This window comes from Physeter macrocephalus, chromosome 17 (assembly GCF_002837175.3).
Source record: "Physeter macrocephalus isolate SW-GA chromosome 17, ASM283717v5, whole genome shotgun sequence".
NCBI classification, from domain to species: domain Eukaryota; kingdom Metazoa; phylum Chordata; class Mammalia; order Artiodactyla; family Physeteridae; genus Physeter; species Physeter macrocephalus.
In genome coordinates, this window is record NC_041230.1 from 55610907 (window position 1) to 55628947 (window position 18041).

An 18041-nucleotide genomic window follows, 5' to 3' on the forward strand; every position below is an offset into this window, starting at 1 on the left:
AAAAAAAAAAAAAAAAAAAAACGTGGCCAGACTAGTACAGGGAGGAAGAGCAGGGTGGGCTGGTCCATTGGGTGTTCTCGTGTTTTCTGTGACGTGATAGAATATCTCATGAAGGACGCTCTCGGCAAACCCCAGAGCAGCCACTAAAAGTATAAGGCAGACACAGTGTGCTGCTGGCATAAATGCAGATACACAGGCAAGCACAGCAGAGTTAAAACTTCCAAAGTGAAGTCACACACGGTCCACTGTTTTTTTCCAGAGCAATTCAGTGGGGAAGGTGGCATCCCTGTAAGACATGGTGTTAGAATAACTGGCTGGTGGTGTGGGGAGAGATGAACTTCAACCATACCCGCTCCTCCACACAGACAGTCACAGCTCCACACACTAAAACTATCACACTTTTAATAGAAGTCGTAGGAGGATAGCTTTGATGTCCCTGGGCTGGGTCTAGGAAGCACTAAGTAATTATAAGAAAGGGTTGATACGATGGACTTCATCAAAATTTAAAACTTTTCTGCTCGTCAGAAGACGTAGTTAGGAAGATGAATAGGTCTGCCACAGACTGAGAAGGAGCTCACAAGAGTCATGACAGAGGCCTCGCCCCAGAGCGTGTGGCCCCTCAGTAACAAGTCAGCCCGGTTTTAGTGAACAGACACTTCCCAAAGGAGTGGGGAAGTACTCAACTCTATTAGGCTAAAGGTAAATGTGAGCTCAAATTGTAATACAATACCCCTGTGCACCCACCGGAATGGCCAAAATGAGAGCATGTAGGGCCGGCAGCCTTGCGGGGGGATGAAATTGTCCGACCGCTGGAAACAGACCTGGCCATTCAGCATAAACCTGACGCCCCACACCCCAGCAACCGCTTCTGAACACTTACCCAGAGGACTTCACAAATCTTCACAGCAGCTTAAGCCACGGTAGCCCCCCACAGGAAACAAAAGACTCCCAGTGGAAAAACTAATGTGCTATAACCCATGCAAAGGAATACTAGTCACCAGGGACTAGGAGCTAACGACTGATAAAAGAACGGGACAAACCTCAGAATCCGAACGCTCCAGAAGACGCTGAGCGTGCGGGCACGGCGTCCTGGGACAGGCAGAGTCACCGTGCGGAAAACCCTAGGGTTGGCCAGCGTCGGCAGGAGGGTTGGCTGGGGGTGGAATGCGGCCTGTATTTCTGGCGTAACGGGAGGGTTTTGTCTCTTGATAAGAGCATAGGTTACACAGCTCTGCCAAAACTTGCCCTGTACGTTCATTTCAAGAGATGTAAATTGTACCCCGGTTTGGGGTTTTTTTTTTTAAAAGAAAAAGCTTCCTACCCCCCAGCAGAGATCCAGCCCGTCCCCCGCCCTCCCTGAAGTGTTCATGGTGCCTTGTCCTGGGGGTTCCAGAGGGCCCACAGGCATCAGACAAGACCCTCTGGAAGTAGGGACCCGTTTGGGGCCTCGAAACTGATGACCGTGGCAGCTCCTGCGTTGCAAGTGAGACCGGCGTCAGGACGCCGGGCAGAGGCCTCGGGCCGGCGCCGGCCGCGTGGGCAGCAGTGACTCGTGCTTCTTCCTAGAGCTCCCTCCAAAGCTCCTCAGGGTCCTGCGTGCAGGAGTCAGAGTTTTTCTTTCCGTTGACCTTGACCTTGGCACGGAGCTTCTTATCAAGTGGAATTTCTGGAAACAACCTCAACCTTCCACAGGGGGCTCAAGATCACTCATCTTTTCTTCTCAAGTGTCTAATCTGCAATTCAGACCATCAAGTTAGTTATGCATTTCAGATAGTATATATTTTTCTCATCTGGAATTTGCTCTTTTACAGTTTATATATTTAATAGAAGTAAAGCGGTGCCGGGCTTCCCAGGGCTGAATGCTGGGCAAAGCGTGGGGCTGTGCCTCCGGGACCCCTGCCGTGGAGAGGAACCGTCCGCGGCCCTCGCTGCAGTTCCGCCCAACCAGGTTGCGTCCCTCGGCCGTGGCTCGGCTCGCGAAGCGTCGCCTCTTTTGTTTGCTGATTCCTGTACCAGCAGAAGGGCCAGAACTTGTCCCCGCCCCGTCTCCTCCAGAGCGAGGGTGTGAGCCTCCCGGGACCTCCCTTGCAGCATCGAGTGCCTGAGGGGTGCGTGTGCGCGCGAGCGTGGTTCGGCCCTGTTGGCCGCTGGCTGAGGCTCCCCGGACGGATGCATTACCACTCTTATCGCTGGGTGTCTCCGGGGCCGTGCCCTCCCCAGGCACTGGCCCTGTCTGCCGGCGTAGAACGGCTGCCGGAGTCCCGGGGGGAGGAGGCAAGAGCGAGGCGTTCGCCGAGCGTGTGCGTCTGCTCCGGGGCGGTGCTCGGCAGCGGGGAGTCGTCCCGCGTGGGGTGCCTCATCACGGCAGCCCTGAGGGCAGACCCCGCAGCCGCACGGCGCCCCGGCGTTCTCTGGGGCCGCGACTGAAGTGGCCCTGGCCCCGCACTGCTGAGAGGGGAGCGCCGCGGCCGCTGGGCTGGCGGACATCCGTGGTCCTCCCTCTACGACCGCAGCGACCTGGAAGGTGCCCGCCCACCTCTCCCCGCAGCACGCGTGCATCTCAGGGTCACCTTTTGATTGGTGACTAGGACGACGCCCGTCACGCCCTTGCTCCCCCGTCCGTGTTTCCAGATAAACATCGAGGACCTCGAGGAGGCGCCCGGGGTGAACGGGGACAGGACCGACTGTCTGCTCGTCGACGCCGCAGCATCAGGGAACAAAAGGAGGGCCCAGAGCGAGCGCTCAGAGTCCAAGAAGGACGGCGACGTGGCGGACGCGGCCGTGCCCCCAGAGCAGGTGCAGCTCCCCCTACGCACCCCGCTGGCATTCTCTGAGGGCCATTTTGTGAATTGCCCGGCTGCCCCAGGCTTCCTTGGGAGCCCTGATCAGGTTGGCTTGGAGTCCTCAAGACTGTTGGCGGCTGGCGAGGGCCCGCAGTCTGGGTCCCCTAGACACGTCTCCCTGGCACGAGGCCTGCCCCCTCCGTCTTGGGAGAGTGCCCTTCTGCCCAGGTGGGGTGTGTTCTTTGCGACCGTGTGTCTGCAGCTCGGGCCGGGTGGACCAGGGCCCTTGGTGGATGCACTTGAAGAGACACGGAGGCCAGGTTAGGGTTGAGTGTGGCAGCTGAGCAGCGCGGTGAGGAAGGGGGTCCCTGTAGGAGGCCCCCCGTCACTCACCCAGCAAGTGCTCACTGCGAGCCAGTCTGTGCCCTCCAGGGGCCTCTGGTGCAGCTGGGCACCCGACTGGTCTCGGGGTGCCGGGGGGCTTCCGCGAGGACCTTCACACTGATGGAAGGTGGTGGCCGGGGGAAGGCACGAGAGGTCTTGAGGCGGGGGACTGCAGGTGTGGCGGCCTGCGGTGCGGAGCCCTGGGCTCCAGGCCTGCTGAGTGTGGCAGGCAGTGGTTGACACGGTGACGGGTGAGTGCAGAGGGCAGGTGGGCGGAGGGTCAGGGAGACCTCAGAAAGGTGGGGGCCGGACCAGAGTCAGGGAGACCAGTGGGAGGGGTCAGTTGCTGGAGAGAAGTGGGTGCGTTCATAGGACATTCAGAAGGTGGACGGCCGGGCGGTGGGCCTGCAGCTGGCTGTCCCCCTGCAGCTGGCTGTCCCCCTGCAGCTGGCTGCTCTCGTTCTCGGATTTAAGATGTCATTGTCTCTTTCCGTTGACCGAAATGAGCTTCTTTTGTCAGTCTAATGCAAGTGGCAAACTCCGCAAGAAGAAAAGGAAACAGAAAAATAAGAAAAACGCTGCAGGAGAAAGCTCGGTATGTGTGGCTGGTGGATTTGCTCTCTGTTCTTTTCCGAATGTTTCTGGAGGTGGTGTTGAAAACATTTCGTTTTTTCTTGATATTTTATTTGACTAATTCAGAGGTCGGGGGAAATTACCAAATTTGTTCACTGCGGTCCTTGAGGGTTAGAGCCCCCCTCTCCGTGCTTTCCATTTTCTAGCAAGCATCAGAAACGGTGCTCTTCCGATGGCAGAGTCCCTTCCTGGTCTGTGATTCTGACTGTTCCTCTTACGAAGCATCTCTCCTTTTTTCTAAACGTACGTGCAGTACAGGGTGTTCAGATTGTACTGTCTTTCAGGAAGGAAACACAATATAATCCTTGTTCTTTGTAAGAGTAAATCTTCCTATTGATGGTTACTTATGAAGTCAGCAAGGCAGTGTGGTGGTGACCATGTCATCTGGGGACCTGCAGGAGAACGGGCTGGAGGACATCGACCGCATCCTGGAGAGAATTGAGGACGCCAGCGGCTCCAGCCGCCCAGGCCCGCCCCCGCTGAGTGCCAAGAAGCACGTCCTGTACGTGGAGCACAGGTGTGGCCTCGCCGAGTGAGGAGAGCTCGTCTGTGGGGACAGAGGGGAGGGGACGGGGCAGCCCTGACCTTCCAGGACCTTCCTCTAGCTCCGCGTGTCTGGGAACGTTCTGTCTTGAGCTGCATTAAAGCTGCCATTCGGGGGTGAATTATCCATCCCCTGTCCCTGTAGGTGCCTAATGAAACCCTGTCCCTACCGCAGACTGTTGCCAGCATTAAAAGTCGGCCGCCTTCCTTCCTAAGGCAGTGAAGACCCCTCGATCTCGTGCCCGGGCTCACGCTGCTCTGATTCGGCCTGGCGAGTGGTGGCCGGTCTCGGCCACGGGCCGTGTGGTTGCAGAGGACTCAGGCCTGCTGGAGAGCCGTTCTCCCTGCTGCGTCCTTATGTGACTTTCTGACATTGTCAGGATCGTTGTTAACACACTCCGTTTCATTTTTCTCTGTGAAATTTTCAATTCTCTAGACACTTGAATCCAGACACGGAGCTGAAAAGGTACTTTGGTGCCCGAGCCGTCCTGGGGGAGCAGAGGTAAGCCCAGCGCTGCTGTGCTCTCAGCTGAGGGAAGGGAGGGAGGGTGCTTACGGCCACAGCCAAAAAGGAAGCCCACGGGACCTGAAGGGGAGTCGAGGAGAGGCCGCGTGGCCTTGTCTGTGGGTGTTGGGCTCCATCACTCCCCGCCTGCTCTCCCCCGCGGGTCCTAGTTTTACAAAGATTCTGAAGTTTGAGCTTCTGGCCTTGAAGTCTTCCCCGATTCATTTTTGCGTTTCGGTCGAGAGCAATACCGACGTGGGGTTTGGGTTCTGAGATAAGTTTGACCTTCCTGAACGTGAGTTCTGGTGGCTGGTGCCGTGCAGTCAGTGCCGCAGGAGCGCCCAGAGCGTGGGGATCCCGGACCTCCCGTGCGAAGGGGGCTCTTCTGCCCGGGCCGCTCCCTCGCTGGGTCCAGCCCCGACTGTGGGAGCTTTCCCTCGGCAGAGGCTTATAAATGCTGCTTATAAAAAAGAGCTGCTTGTTCAAGCAGTTCCGAGCCGTCACCCTTGCCCCCCACAGGTAACCCTTCAAGGCCGTTTGCTGTGCATCCTGGGCCTTAGGGTTCTCCTGCCTCTCCCATGCCTGGTTTGCACGGCTGGGTCCTGAGCACCTTTTACACTGCGCTGCTGCGCCAGCAGGATGGGGGAGCAGGCCGCCCAGGGCACAGGTGTCGGGGTGCGTTTGGCCGCAGCGCCTGCTGGCACTTGGTGTGAGGGTGCCCGGGAGGGGTGTCACCCGCTGCCCCCTGAGAGTTGAACCCCTACGCCCCCCGTCTGCGTGCTGCTTCCTCCTCGGATCCATGGCAGGTGTAGGAGGCCTTAAAGTCTGTCATAATGTGAAGGGGGAAAATAGTCTCCGTGTGTTTGTTTTTTGGAGTTTTTTAAAATTGGAGTATAGTTGTTTTACAATGTTGTGTAGTCTCCAATGTTTTTGACTTCTGTTTTTTTGTTTTGTTTTTGGCCATGCCGCATGGCATGAGGGATCCTGGTTCCCCAGCCAGGGGATGAACCCGTGCTCCCTGCAGTGCAAGTGCAGTGTCTTAAGCACTGGGCCGCCAGGGAAGTCCCTGACTTTTATTTGTTTGATTATGAGAAAGGTTGAGGGTTTTTTTCATGTCATCCACTCACGCTTTCCTTGTATTTCTCATTGTGTTCGCTTTATAATTTGCTTTTCTTTTTGGTGTAAAGTTATTCAGGACGTAAGGGTCTCTGACTTTGTCTTCTGTTTTGGAATATTAATGAAAAACATTTTAACTCCAAACGTTCCCCTTTTTTACCTGGATTGCCCTGGGCTGGACCTTCCACCCCAGCCCGCCCTCGCTTCCCTTGCATCTGCCTGGTCTGTCTATACACGTTCACCTGGTCTTATTTCTGTGCAGATTATACTTATTACTAGTAGTTAGTTGATAGTAACTGCACTTATTGTTTTTCACAGTGTTACTGTAGTTGTCATTTGTTACGTTGCCTTCTTTAAACAATGAAGTCCTGTGCATGGGCTCCCTTGAGAAGCCGTGGTCCCTCCTCGTCCCCTCGCCCCACTCGTGTCCTGTCCCCTCGGGATCTCCGGGTGCCCTGTGTGCTGCTCTCTCCCGGGTCCTCCCATCTGGACCTCCTCTGCTGCTGGGGTCTGCTCCCCCGCTGGCGCCCCACCTCCCAGTGGCAGCCTCTTCTGCATGGACGGCTCGCTGCAGGGCTGGACCATCCCTGGGATTCCATAGACTGGACAGTTCTGAGCATCCAGTTAATTTTCCTGTTTTTCACAATTACCAGTTACCGAGAATTATCCCACATTTTAGTTTCCTTCAGATTTTGACCATGGTTTTCTTGAAGAGTTGTTTTTTCTCCTGCGGTTTTTTTACTTTTATTTCATCCCATTCCTAACACAATCCAGATTTTTACTCAATTTTTTTCTTAAGGAAAGAGTCATATTATCAAAAAAGTATGCAGAGTAATATACATGGGTCCACTTGGCCACTACTCAGCTCAAGAAATAAAGCATCAGTGATAGAGCAGAAAGCCCTCGGTGGACCACGGCTGTGGGGAGGGGCTGGCACCTGCAGCAGAGACCCCGGATGAGAGACCCGGCCCTGGGCCTGGGGGAGGGAGCTGGGCCGGCCCCGCTGCCCACTCGTGCTCCTGTGTCTGGCTGGCTTTCTTCCAGAAGTGTGTGGGTGTTTGCTGCTGACGATGCCCCATCTCCGTTGCTTGTCGGGGCGGGGTCTCCCGAGAGGGCCGGTGAGAAGGGCCCTCTGCCCTGCGCAGCCGCGTCGTCCATGGGAAGGCAGCTCGTTTGTGTCCGCGGGTCACGGCCGGCTCGCCCCCGCCTTGTCGTCCTCGCGTGAGGTTCTCACCTTCTGTTTCTTTTCTACCTCGCCTAACGTTTTGCTGGACTGCGGGTTTCCTGTTCTCCTTCCGCCTGCCTTGCTGGTTTGCTTGCTCGGATCGCAGTCTGCCGCCTCGTCCGGCAGGGTGGCGGCCGTTGTCAAGGCGGTTTGCGTTCTGTCCTCGCCCCGCCCTTGCCCGCAAAGGTCCGGCCGCAGAGGTAAAGCCGTACCCTGTCTGTTCTCCGCAGGCCACGGCAGAGACAGCGCGTGTACCCCAAGTGTACGTGGCTGACCACCCCTAAGAGCGCCTGGCCCCGGTACGCCAAACCAGGTGAGGGCGCGGGGCTGCAGGGCCACGCCTCTGTGTGTGCAGAGCCACGTGCGTGTGTGCGGCCGAGGGCCCTGCGTGGGGCTGGGGGGAGCCCCCTGTCTGGGCACAGACCCCCCCACCTGCCATGTGTTTTCCTGACCATGTGCTAATCAGCGTTTCTCCACCTTCTTCCTTTGTGCTGTGGATCCTTCGCCATAGGAAGCAATCAAGTTCGTTTTTAAACGGTGATATTTTGTATTTTGTTGCAAACTGGAGAGTAATTTAGTAATTAATAATTGAAAGAAAATTCACAGTAATAAGTTCAGTTAGTAATTTAATTTAGTAATTGAAAGAAAACCAGCAGCAGTGCAGAAGGGTTTGGGTGCGGGGTAATGCCCTGCCGGGGGGGCTTGGCTGTGTGGCGTCAGGGTCGTGGGCCCGGGGCCTGGGATGCCCCGCGAGACCCCCTGTGCTCAGTGAGGACACGGGAAGCCACGGTCCTAGTGGCCATCTCGTCCTCCTTTTCCTTCACTCCCATGGTCCCAGCCGCGGCCCCTGAGCACAGGCAGCGAGAGGGGCTCATTGCCGCGGGGTCCTGTAGGGCTGCCCTCGATGGGGCCGTAAGGAGGGTGTCGCCAGGGGCGTCCCAGGACCCTGACCGGTCTCCTGAGGGTGACGAAGGGAGATGAAGTTGTCAGGCTCGTGAGAAGACCCTGGACCCCGCCCACCCGGCGTCAGCGCAAGGAGCAGGGAGAGGCTGTCGTGCCTTAGCAGTCCCTGTCGCCTCGGAGGCCTGGCAGCGGCCCCGGCGCCATGCCCCACGCCCGCCTGGGTCACGGCTCTAGGCAGACATGTCCGGGGCTGACCCGATGGGGTGGGGCAGGCGGGCTGCGCGTGTCCCCTCCCTGTTGTCCGGGGGCGTCGGTGCTCCGTCCAGGCTCCGGGGGGCGGAGCGTCGTCACAGGAAAGGTGTCGAGGCGCGTGTCGCCGGTGTGGCCCAGCCGCGGGCCGTCGGCCTCAGGCACCCGCTGCCTCCCCAGGTCTGTCCATGCGGCTGCTGGAGTCTAGGAAAGGGCACTCGGCCTTCGCCTTCGAGCACAGCGAGGAGTACCAGCAGACGCAGCACACGTTCCTGGCCGCCGTGCAGTCCATGGAGCCCAACAACATCGTGGTGCGCGGGCGCCTGCTGGGGTCGCGGCGGCGCGGGACGGGCCGACGGGCCGCGGGCGGGCCCGGGCTTCCTGGGCCTCGTCCCTTCAGCTTCCTGCCGCCTCGTAGGTCCTGCTGCAGACCAGCCCGTATCACGTGGACTCGCTCCTGCAGCTCAGCGACGCCTGCCGCTTCCAGGAGGACCAGGAGATGGCGCGGGACCTCGTGGGTAAGGCCTAGCGGGCAGCCGCACCTCAGTCGTTGGGACCTGGTGGGCTTGCCAGGACGTTCTTTAAGTCACAGCTGTATCGAGAGAAAATTCATCTACCATGAAATTCACCCCTTGAAAGCATACAGTTCCCTGGTTTTAGTACATGCAGGCTTGTACAGCCTCATCCCTGTTGGTTCTGGGTCACTTCCACCACGTGTGAAAGAAACCCGCCTCCCCTAGCCCCCGGCAACCGCTGGTCCGCCCTCTGTCTCTGGACTTTCCTGTAAGTGGAATCACGACACACGTCTCCCTCTGGCTTCTGTCATTTACCGTGATGTCCTCAGTGTTCACCTGTGTGAGCCGTGTGTCGGGATGTCATTCCTTCCGTGATGATGGACGGTCCATGTTTCGTGGCCTGTTTCCACCCTCGGCTCCTGGGAGCCAGCCCTTGGGGGTGCGTGGGCTTCGTGAGAGGCGTGTGGTTCCTCCGGCCGGAGCCGGCGTGGCCACGTCGCACCTCTGTGGTTGACGTGATCCCCGTGGGCACGTCCTCGCCCGTCACCTTCCAACTCCTAGTCTCGTGGCCACCTCCCTTCTGGAGCTTTCCTCAGGAGCCACAGAGGACGGGTTTGCAGCCGCCGCGCAGAGGCTGACAGCCGCCCCGTGTCTGTTGCCTGCAGAGCGCGCGCTGTACAGCATGGAGTGTGCCTTCCACCCCTTGTTCAGTCTCACCAGCGGGACCTGCCGGCTGGACTACCGCAGGCCCGAGAACAGGTGAGCCGGCCAACCAGGCGTTCACAGGCGCACACCATCTTCCCTCGCGAGTGCGTCGTAGGCGTCACAGGTGACGTGGGTGCTGGGGTGGGCGCAGGGGGAACAGGTGCCACGGGACTGTCCACGAGGGGTCCCGCTGGGGTCCTGGGGCTTCGTGCTGTGTTTAAAGCTTCAATGCAGGAGGGCTGGACCTGAGGGTGGACAGATCAGGCTGGCCTGGGGTTTAAACTTGTCCACGTTAGGAGGGGGCCTCGCCAGCCACCTCACCGCGATGGGACCTGTAGTCGTGCTTCCTTGTGTGTTTGGACTCAGTCCTCAGCCCACGCGTTTGGGATCCTCGGGAACGCCTTGCGGGCAGCAGCTCGAACGCAGCCCCATCGTGGTCCTGTCACGCACGCCCGTGGGACCCTCTTCCTGCAGACGCTCCTCCCCCGAAGCCCCCGCTCTCAGCCGCGCAGGCCTGAGCGGACACCGCGGCCTCCCTGCTGACCTCAGCCTCTGGCCTCTCACCCTCCGCCTTCAGGGCCCTGCAGGCGTGGGCACGCTCTTCGCTCCGGGCGTCCCCCCCCAACCCTCCCCACCCACCCCCCGTTGTCTCCGGCCGTCCTGGGTCGTGTCCCTTGTAGGATGTGTTCCCCCGCCTGGGGGCTGTCGTGGGCCCCAGGGCACAGTGACCCCCCACTGCACAGATTGTCTGCAGGGTGTGTGGGGTCTGAATTTTCTCTCTTGCTTCTAGTTGTGTGAGTTTTGTCTCTCCAGTGAAATTCTTAGTTCTTTGCGATGGTATAAAATACTAACGTTCCCAGGCATTAACGGGGCAGGGAGCTGTTGATCAAAACAACAGTCCCACCAGGATAAATCTAGATGGTAATTACAGTAGCAGATTTTAACTCTCTTCCCTTAAATGATAGTTTTTTTAAAAAAATGCCCAGGAAGATGCAGATCTCCACTAACAAATAGGCTTGGTTTTCTGTCCGTGCACACACACGTGACCGCAAACAACAAGCAGAGTCACCTTCTCTGCAGACAGGACCCTGGCGAACGTTCGCGCTGATTAGGCCACACGGGAAATGCCAGCGAAGCCCGCGGGCAGAGGGTGGACGCAGTGCCGGACGAGGCGCCAGGCGACGTGCTCTGCTGCCTGCCATGCTCTCATTCACGAGGAACTGTCTTGGGTCTAGGAGCTTCTACCTGGCCCTCTACAAGCAGATGAGCTTCCTGGAGAAGCGGGGCTGTCCACGCACGGCGCTGGAGTACTGCAAGCTCATCCTCAGGTAGGGCTGCCGCCCGCTCCCCTCCCACCGGGGCCACGGCCCGTGGACGTCCGCGCCGGCCCACTGTGGGTTTTGTCTCTCTCTACTTTGCCACGCTGCCTCGGAAGCCTTGAGCCCGATGAGGACCCTCTGTGCATGCTGCTGCTGCTTGACCACCTGGCCTTAAGGGCACGGAGCTACGAGTACTTGATCCGCCTCTTCCAGGAGTGGGAGGTGGGTGTGAGCACACACCAGGCGGGGCTGGGACGCCGGGGGAGGGTCCGGGGGAGGGTCCGGGGCTCCAGGCGGGGCTGGGATGCCAGGGGAGGGTCCGTTGCTCCAGGCGGGGCAGGGACGCCAGGGGAGGGTCCCAGGCATACCCCAGGGGGCCTGCCTTGCCGCCTGCTTACACACGAGCGCAACGTTGCGGTGCGGAGGGAGCCGTGAGCCATGAGGCGGGAGAGCCACCGCGGCTCGACCCCTGGACGCGTCGGTGCACATGGGGTCTGAAACGGGCAGGAGGCAGGCTGTCAACTGTCTCGTTAATAATCTGCATTTCGTATCCTAGTGGTGCTGTTTTAGATACACTGGGTTATAGATAATGTAGTGACATAAATTTCACCTGTTTTCTTTTTAATTTGGCTGCTGTCAGATGTAGGCTGGCACTCTGCTCCTGTTGGGTGGCGCCGTCTCGGGGACACCTCTAGCCGGGATCAGTGTGGGGGGGCAAGGAGGTGACAGCCTTTTATTTATTCTGTGCTTGAATTTATTCACAGCACGTGTGTATAGTTGAAAGACAGCTACGTAAATTATTTTGAACTCTGGGTCACGTGGCCTGGTTGGCCGAGGAGTCCCCAGTGCGGGGTCTAGTTCACACAGGTTCCTGGAGTTCACAGAAATGCAGCTGCTGGGCGCCACCCACGGTGGGGCTGCACCAGGATGTCTGGGGGGCGGGGGGCGGGGGGAGGTTACAGAAGTCTCCAGAGACCGTGCCAGCTACGTAAATTATTTTGAACTCTGGGTCACGTGGCCTGGTTGGCCGAGGAGTCCCCAGTGCGGGGTCTAGTTCACACAGGTTCCTGGAGTTCACAGAAATGCAGCTGCTGGGCGCCACCCACGGTGGGGCTGCACCAGGATGTCTGGGGGGCGGGGGGGGGGGGGAGGTTACAGAAGTCTCCAGAGACCGTGCTGTCACGTGACAGAGAGCGTCGTGTCGTGTGCATCTGCGACGTAGGCGTGGGGAGGGAGGCGAGAGCCGGCCGGGTCAGCAGATGTGGAGGTGGGGCGGCCCCACCCCCCAGAGGACCCCGGCCCCTGCCTGACGCTGAGCCCTGGGAAGGTGGGCGTCCACTCTTCCCGCCCACCTGGCCTGGGTCTGACCGCACACCCCCAGGTCCTTTTCTTTGCCTTTTCTGCACGGAGAAGGCAGACAGCTCGCCCAGGGACATCCAGGCGCCCGTGATCTCTGCCTTTTTTGTCTGCACCACCTTGAAACGCCCAAACCCCTTGTAGGCTCATCGGAACCTGTCCCAGCTCCCAAATTTTGCCTTCTCTGTGCCACTGGCGTATTTCCTGCTGAGTCAGCAGGCAGACCTCCCCGACCAGGAGCTGAGCTCTGCGAGGGAGAAGGCCTCGCTCTTGATCCAGCAGGCGCTTATCATGTTCCCTGGAGGTGGGTGTGTCCCCGCAGCCCCCCACGGGCACGGATGGGTCCCAGCGCTTGCCCCAAGCTCTCGGGAAGATGCATTTTCCAGCGGGGCCTTCAGGCGCCGGGGCTGCAGTTTGAGAGCTAACTTTGCTGTCAGAGCACCTGGAGGTTTTAGGGTGTCCTTAGATATTAACAGTGCAAGCAAAACGTACCACCTGAAGTAGACGCATTTTCTCTGGCAGTGGGCTGGGTGTGAGAGCAAATGGGGCCAGGAGGGGCCGAGTCAGCAGACTGGGTGTCTGTCCTCGTCCTCAAGTCCCGGTTCTCAGTGGGGTGAGGAGCTCAGAGTTAGGTTTGTCCCGGGTCCTCTCGGATGACCTGCTGGTTTCCATGGGCCCCTAAAGTTGTGGGTGTGTGGACGGGAAAAGGGCCCACGGCCCCTCTCCTGGGCGACCTTCTCAAAGGGTCTGCGACCTGAGAGAGGAGCCCGCTGCCCTCTCAGGCCCTGGTGGGGCGGGGGCCCAGTGCCGCGTGCAGCCCCGCAGGGGCTGGGCCGTTGGGCGACCTTCTCAAAGGGTCTGCGACCTGAGAGAGGAGCCCGCTGCCCTCTCAGGCCCTGGTGGGGCGGGGGCCCAGTGCCGCGTGCAGCTCGGGGCCCCGCGCTCCCTCCCTGGCCGTGAGCCTCCCCGTGGGCGGCCGAGGCGGGTGGCGCCTGCTCGCTCGGGGCTCCCGCAGTCGGCGTCCTCAGCCAGCCTCTGCTGCTGATCTCAGCTGGGCTCCATCCACACAGGGCTGCCCGGCCGGGTCTGAGCCGTGCGGCCCTTCCCGATGAGGCCCCTGGCGGGGTGTTAAGGCCCCGCGTGGGGGGCTGTGGCCGCCAGCAGGGCCTGCTCGCCAAGCCAGAGTCTACCTCCTCCATCCAGGAAGCTCCCTGTCAGGCACGGCTGTAGTGGAGCCTGTCCCTGGGAGAGCGTTGGGGCAGGGGTTCCCTACGACGAGAGCATCCAGCGCACGCGCTCAGGGCTCCTGCGTGAGTCCCCTCGGGTGCAGATGGGGCCGCAGAGCAGCGGGACGGAAGCCCTCCGTGGCGGCAGGGGCCACCGGGCTGGTGTGGGAGCGCAGCCTCCCCTGCCCCTCAGCCCCGGCCTCGCGGGCGTGACGGCCCTGCTCCCCCCGCAGTGCTCACGCCTCTGCTCGAGTACTGCAGCGTGCGCCCCGACGCCGCCGTGGCCGCGCACCGCTTCTTCGGACCCGACGCCGAGATAAGGTACGGACTGGTGGGCGCCCTGGGCAGGGGGCGGGCCTGTCCTCCCTGCCGGGGCTCTGGGTCCCTGGCCATGTGACCATCAGCCTGGCCTGTTGGACACAGCGGGGGCACTGGGGCTGTAAGGTCCTTGCAGCCGTGAGTGTGGTTGAGACGCCTGTATTGGCACCTGCTGCCTTTTAAAATTTCTCGTAAAACGTGAAGAAAAAGGTGGGACTTGGGAGCCAGCCACCTCAAGCCCGGTCAGGAAACTGGGGCGGGCTCTCCGGTGTCTGTGCGCAGAGGTGTTTGCGTTCTCCTTGTATTTAGATTTTGATCGAGGAACTTGTTCTTAGCAAGGACGCTGCACAGAAGCAAATGCCTGTGTGCCCTGCCCCGGGGTCCCTGTCCCTTGTCGGCAGCCCCCCCGGGCAGCCTCTTTCCCCTCCAGGTCGCCAGCGCGCCCTGGATGCCCGCAGGCACCAGCGGGCGCGTGGAGCCTGGGCCCGTGGGGGTCTCACAGGCCCCACTGCCCACAGCCAGCCCCCCGCCCTGAGCCAGCTGGTAAGCCTGTACCTCGGGAGGTCCCACTTCCTCTGGAAGGAGCCGGCCACCATGAGCTGGCTGGAGGAGAACGTGCACAAGGTTCTGCAGGCGGTGGACGCCGGGGACCCTGCCGTGGAGGCGTGTGAGAGCAGGTGAGCCCGGGGCCGGGGCATGGGCCGTGCTCTCAGGACCGGGCCCGTCTCGTGGGCGGCGCAGGGCCGCGGGCGCCTCCACCACTGCCCCTCGTCTCCCTGGGCCCTAGGCGCAAGGTGCTGTACCAGCGTGCACCCAGAAACATCCACCGCCACGTGGTCCTGTCGGAGATCAAGGAAGCCGTTGCCGCCCTACCTCCGGTAAGGGGGCGGGCTGGACTCTGGCTTCTTCCTGCCAGCAGCTCTGCCCCCGGGTCGGGGTCACGGGCAGAGGCCCCTCCCCTCAGAGACTACTCGCTTTCTGAGAGGCGGAGCCGAGCCTGCAGCTTTCCGTGACCTTATGGGGCTCAGAGCGGTGACCTGGTGGCTCGGAGCCCCGAGGCCAGTAGCCGGCAGCCTGGGAACGCGGCCCTGACAGTTTGCAGGGAGGTCACGGCATGTGTGAGCGGAGGTCCCGTGGTTCCCACGCCCACGCCGGTCCTGGGCTCACCCCGGTCCTCTGAGCCGGCGGGGTGAGCGTCCTTTTGGAGGAAGGGCCCTTCTGCCCCCTGGCCCAGGTTTCCAGTGCGGGGAACACAGCCTCGCACGCGAGGGCCACTCCCAGCAGAAAGGCCTGGTGCAGAGTAGAGTCGGCTGAAAGTCGCCCCTCTGTGCCTTTCTGAAGGATGTGAGCACGCAGTCTGTGCTGGGCTACGACCCTTTGCCTCCCTTGGACACCATCTACTCCTACGTCAGGCCGGAGAGGTACTTCTTGCTCTGCTCCTTTGCCCACACGGCTCCGAGGTCAGTGCTGGGGCTCGGGGGGGCGTCTTGCTGCCTCAGACTCAAGCCCTCAGAGAATATGGTGATCCGGGGTCACGGATCAGCTGTTGAAGGCCATGTGTTTTCACTTATTTGTCCATCTAAGGCCGTTTCTCTGTCAGGTTCTGGGGCAAGTGGTGGAGATAGGGTAGGAAGCAGTTGTAGAATCCGGGAATGAATGTAAAGTCAGAACTGCAGTAAGAACTTGCGAGGAAGCAGCGGTGAGCCTGACACGTGAGAGGCTGCTGGTTTCCAGCAGGAGCCGCGGCCTGCGCGGAGGCCCCGCCCGGGACGAGCGTCTGGCAGAGTCAGGCCGGCACGCAGAAGGCCCCGAGGCCCAGCCAGGAGAGCAGGGGCGAGCGCCGCGGTGCCCGAGTCCGCGGGCTGCCTTCAGAACTGGCTCATACAAACGCTCCTTTTCCCCCTTTCCTTCCGGTCTTTAAAGCTTTACTTTAAGTAATTGCTTTACTTCACGCGGAGCCCGTGGTCAAACAGTCACCGACCTGGGAGAGTCACAGACAGACTTTCTCGTTTCCAGGCTTCGGGCGGACGTACTTTGTAGAACGAAGTCCTTTTTGTTCTCTGCTGAGTTATAAAAGTTCAGAGTGCGCCTTCACAAGGAAATACGGTCCCCAGTTAAATTCTCAACAGGTTAAGATGAAAATTGCTAACGGTCAGTGTCCGGGACTTCAACACCAAGCTGACGTGCCGGGCGTGGTCACACCGAGGACGGCTGGGTGCTGTGCTGGCTCCTGGCGCCCGGAAAGTCCAGGAGGGCCCCCCCAACCCCGTGACGCATGCCCTAGAATCTTTTCTCCACCCCTCAACTCTGAGCGAAGGACACCTGGAAACACAGCTCTTCTCAAGAGCGAGTGGGGCTTGGCTGCAGTGGCCCCGCTCTCCGCTCCACTCAGCTGGCCACGTTCCGAAGGCCAGCCCCACGCTGGACCCCCTGCACCTCGGGCCTGAGCCACCCCGCTGCCGCCCCCGCCCCCTCTCTCCCCAGCCGCCGCGGGGGCTGCCCTCGCGGCCCTGCCAGGGCCTTTCTGACCGTCCTGACTCCCCTTCCAGGCTCAGCCCCGTCAGCCACGGGAACACCATCGCCCTCTTCTTCCGCTCCTTGTTGCCGAACTACACCGTGGAGGTACGTGGAGCCCAGCACGTGGGGGCCGCCAGCCTCTGAGACCGGGTGTCGGGTCCCGGGGCGGGGGGCTGGGCGGGGGCACGGCCCGGCAGGCGCGGCTCAGACGAGTCTCGTTGCTGCAGGGGGAGCGGCCAGAGGACGGAGGGGCCGGGGGTCCACACCTTGACCAGGGCTTGAACAGGCTGATGCTGGCCTTGCGGGACATGATGGCCAACTTCCACTTCCACGACCTGGAGGTGCCGCGCGAGGACCTCCCCGAGGGCGACGGGGAGTGGGACTGAGGCCCGGGCGGCCCGGCGCCGTGCGGTTACGTTCCTGATTCTGTGCTGGTCCGACCGGCCAGCTCCCCGACCTAGAAGTGCTGCCGTGTTGTCCGCCTGCCTCTGCTGTTCTATAAACGTGAACGGGTTGCGCTCTGCCCGGCGTGAGCTCTTCTTTTCCGGCGCTGCGGTCGGCGCCCCCAGATCCGCACACCCCGCAAGGCTCCCCAAAAGCGTGCCCCGCGGCCACTCACGGCCGAGCCCCAACCCCGGGCAGGACCTCCCCGCCGCCGCCCTGCCGGCCTGGGGCGTCGCAGAGCCAGAATCCATGCTCGCTTCAGGGAGCGCCGTCGGTGGGGAGGCCGAGAGGTGTGTTTTGGAAAGGACGCTCGTCTTGGCAGCTCTGGGGGGTGTACGTGGCAGAGACTGGGGGGCACTTGATCCAGGGGTGAACGGACTGCGGGCTGGGGAGGGTGAAGGGGTGGGACCTGGTGCTCTTGAGTGACAGCTCAGAACCACACGGGCTGCCTGTGACTAAGGATCCTGTTTGGTTCTGGAAGGATCCAGGCCACCAAGGTTGTGAGCCCCACGTGCTACCCTGTACACCGGGTACCCTCCCAGCCCTGACCTCCACCCACAGAGGCTGCCTGTGTGCTCCGGGGTGCGATTGGGGCCCCAGGCCGGTCAGTGTGGCAGGAAGTGTGACCCAGCCGTCTCCGGCATGCACCCAAGTCCTGGTCCGTCGGCCCAACTTCCAGGAAGTCCGTGGCATCCTGATCGTGATGTGGGGTCACCTACTGCAGAGGCCTGTGAGGTCATGCTTCCAGCTGTTCCCAAGTCGGGGGCACCTCTGTGCCTTGAACGCCCGTGGCAAGGACAGGGCCCTGCAGCGACGTGGTTACCCCTCCCACCATCCACAGCCAGCTCGGAGACCGAGCCTGCCCTAGAACCACATGGTCCCCACCAGGGTGGCCTGTGATGAACTTCAGCAAGAAAGACAGTCTGCTGGGGGCCTTCTGGGAAGGGCTTTGATCTCTGAAAATGACAGGCAAGCAAGGAGAGCTTGGCACCCCACCTCTTCCACCCTTAAATACATTTAGGTGAGGATGTGATGTGTGGAGCTACAGCAGCCATCCTGCAACCAGGAATCAAAACTTTAAAATGAAGAGCCAGTGTCCTGGGGATAGTGAAGCAGAGGCTGGGCCCAGGAGGTGATGAAACTGCTCACCCCCCAGGCCTGCTGCCCACCCACTGCTCTGTCATGCTGCTCCGTCTAATGGGGGTGAGAAGACAGCCAGGGCCCTCACATCTAGACAGCTGCTGTAAAGGCTCAGCTGACCGCCCAGGCCTCTTGCGCTGCTCGTGGATTGCTGATGGGC

At 60.7% G+C, this 18041-nt stretch overlaps 1 protein-coding gene across 2 annotated transcripts in view; it reads left to right on the plus strand.

Annotated features, from left to right (window-relative positions):
- The window catches only part of TCF25 (TCF25 ribosome quality control complex subunit), a 23808-nt gene extending 6987 nt beyond the window's left edge, over positions 1 to 16821 (plus strand). The window contains exons 2-18 of one of the 2 annotated variants that reach the window (XM_007125488.3): positions 2632 to 2796; positions 3688 to 3762; positions 4199 to 4317; positions 4780 to 4845; positions 7420 to 7502; positions 8522 to 8652; positions 8760 to 8859; positions 9522 to 9615; positions 10797 to 10889; positions 10997 to 11102; positions 12381 to 12540; positions 13696 to 13783; positions 14299 to 14457; positions 14568 to 14658; positions 15122 to 15201; positions 16330 to 16402; positions 16525 to 16821. In XM_007125488.3, coding sequence (XP_007125550.1) covers positions 2632 to 2796; positions 3688 to 3762; positions 4199 to 4317; positions 4780 to 4845; positions 7420 to 7502; positions 8522 to 8652; positions 8760 to 8859; positions 9522 to 9615; positions 10797 to 10889; positions 10997 to 11102; positions 12381 to 12540; positions 13696 to 13783; positions 14299 to 14457; positions 14568 to 14658; positions 15122 to 15201; positions 16330 to 16402; positions 16525 to 16683 — 1842 coding nt within the window. In that variant the 3' untranslated portion in view covers positions 16684 to 16821. The remainder of the gene's footprint in view (positions 1 to 2631; positions 2797 to 3687; positions 3763 to 4198; positions 4318 to 4779; positions 4846 to 7419; positions 7503 to 8521; positions 8653 to 8759; positions 8860 to 9521; positions 9616 to 10796; positions 10890 to 10996; positions 11103 to 12380; positions 12541 to 13695; positions 13784 to 14298; positions 14458 to 14567; positions 14659 to 15121; positions 15202 to 16329; positions 16403 to 16524) is intronic. The other variant, XM_007125489.4, reaches the window with a different exon arrangement.
- The last annotated feature ends 1220 nt before the right edge of the window (positions 16822 to 18041 follow it).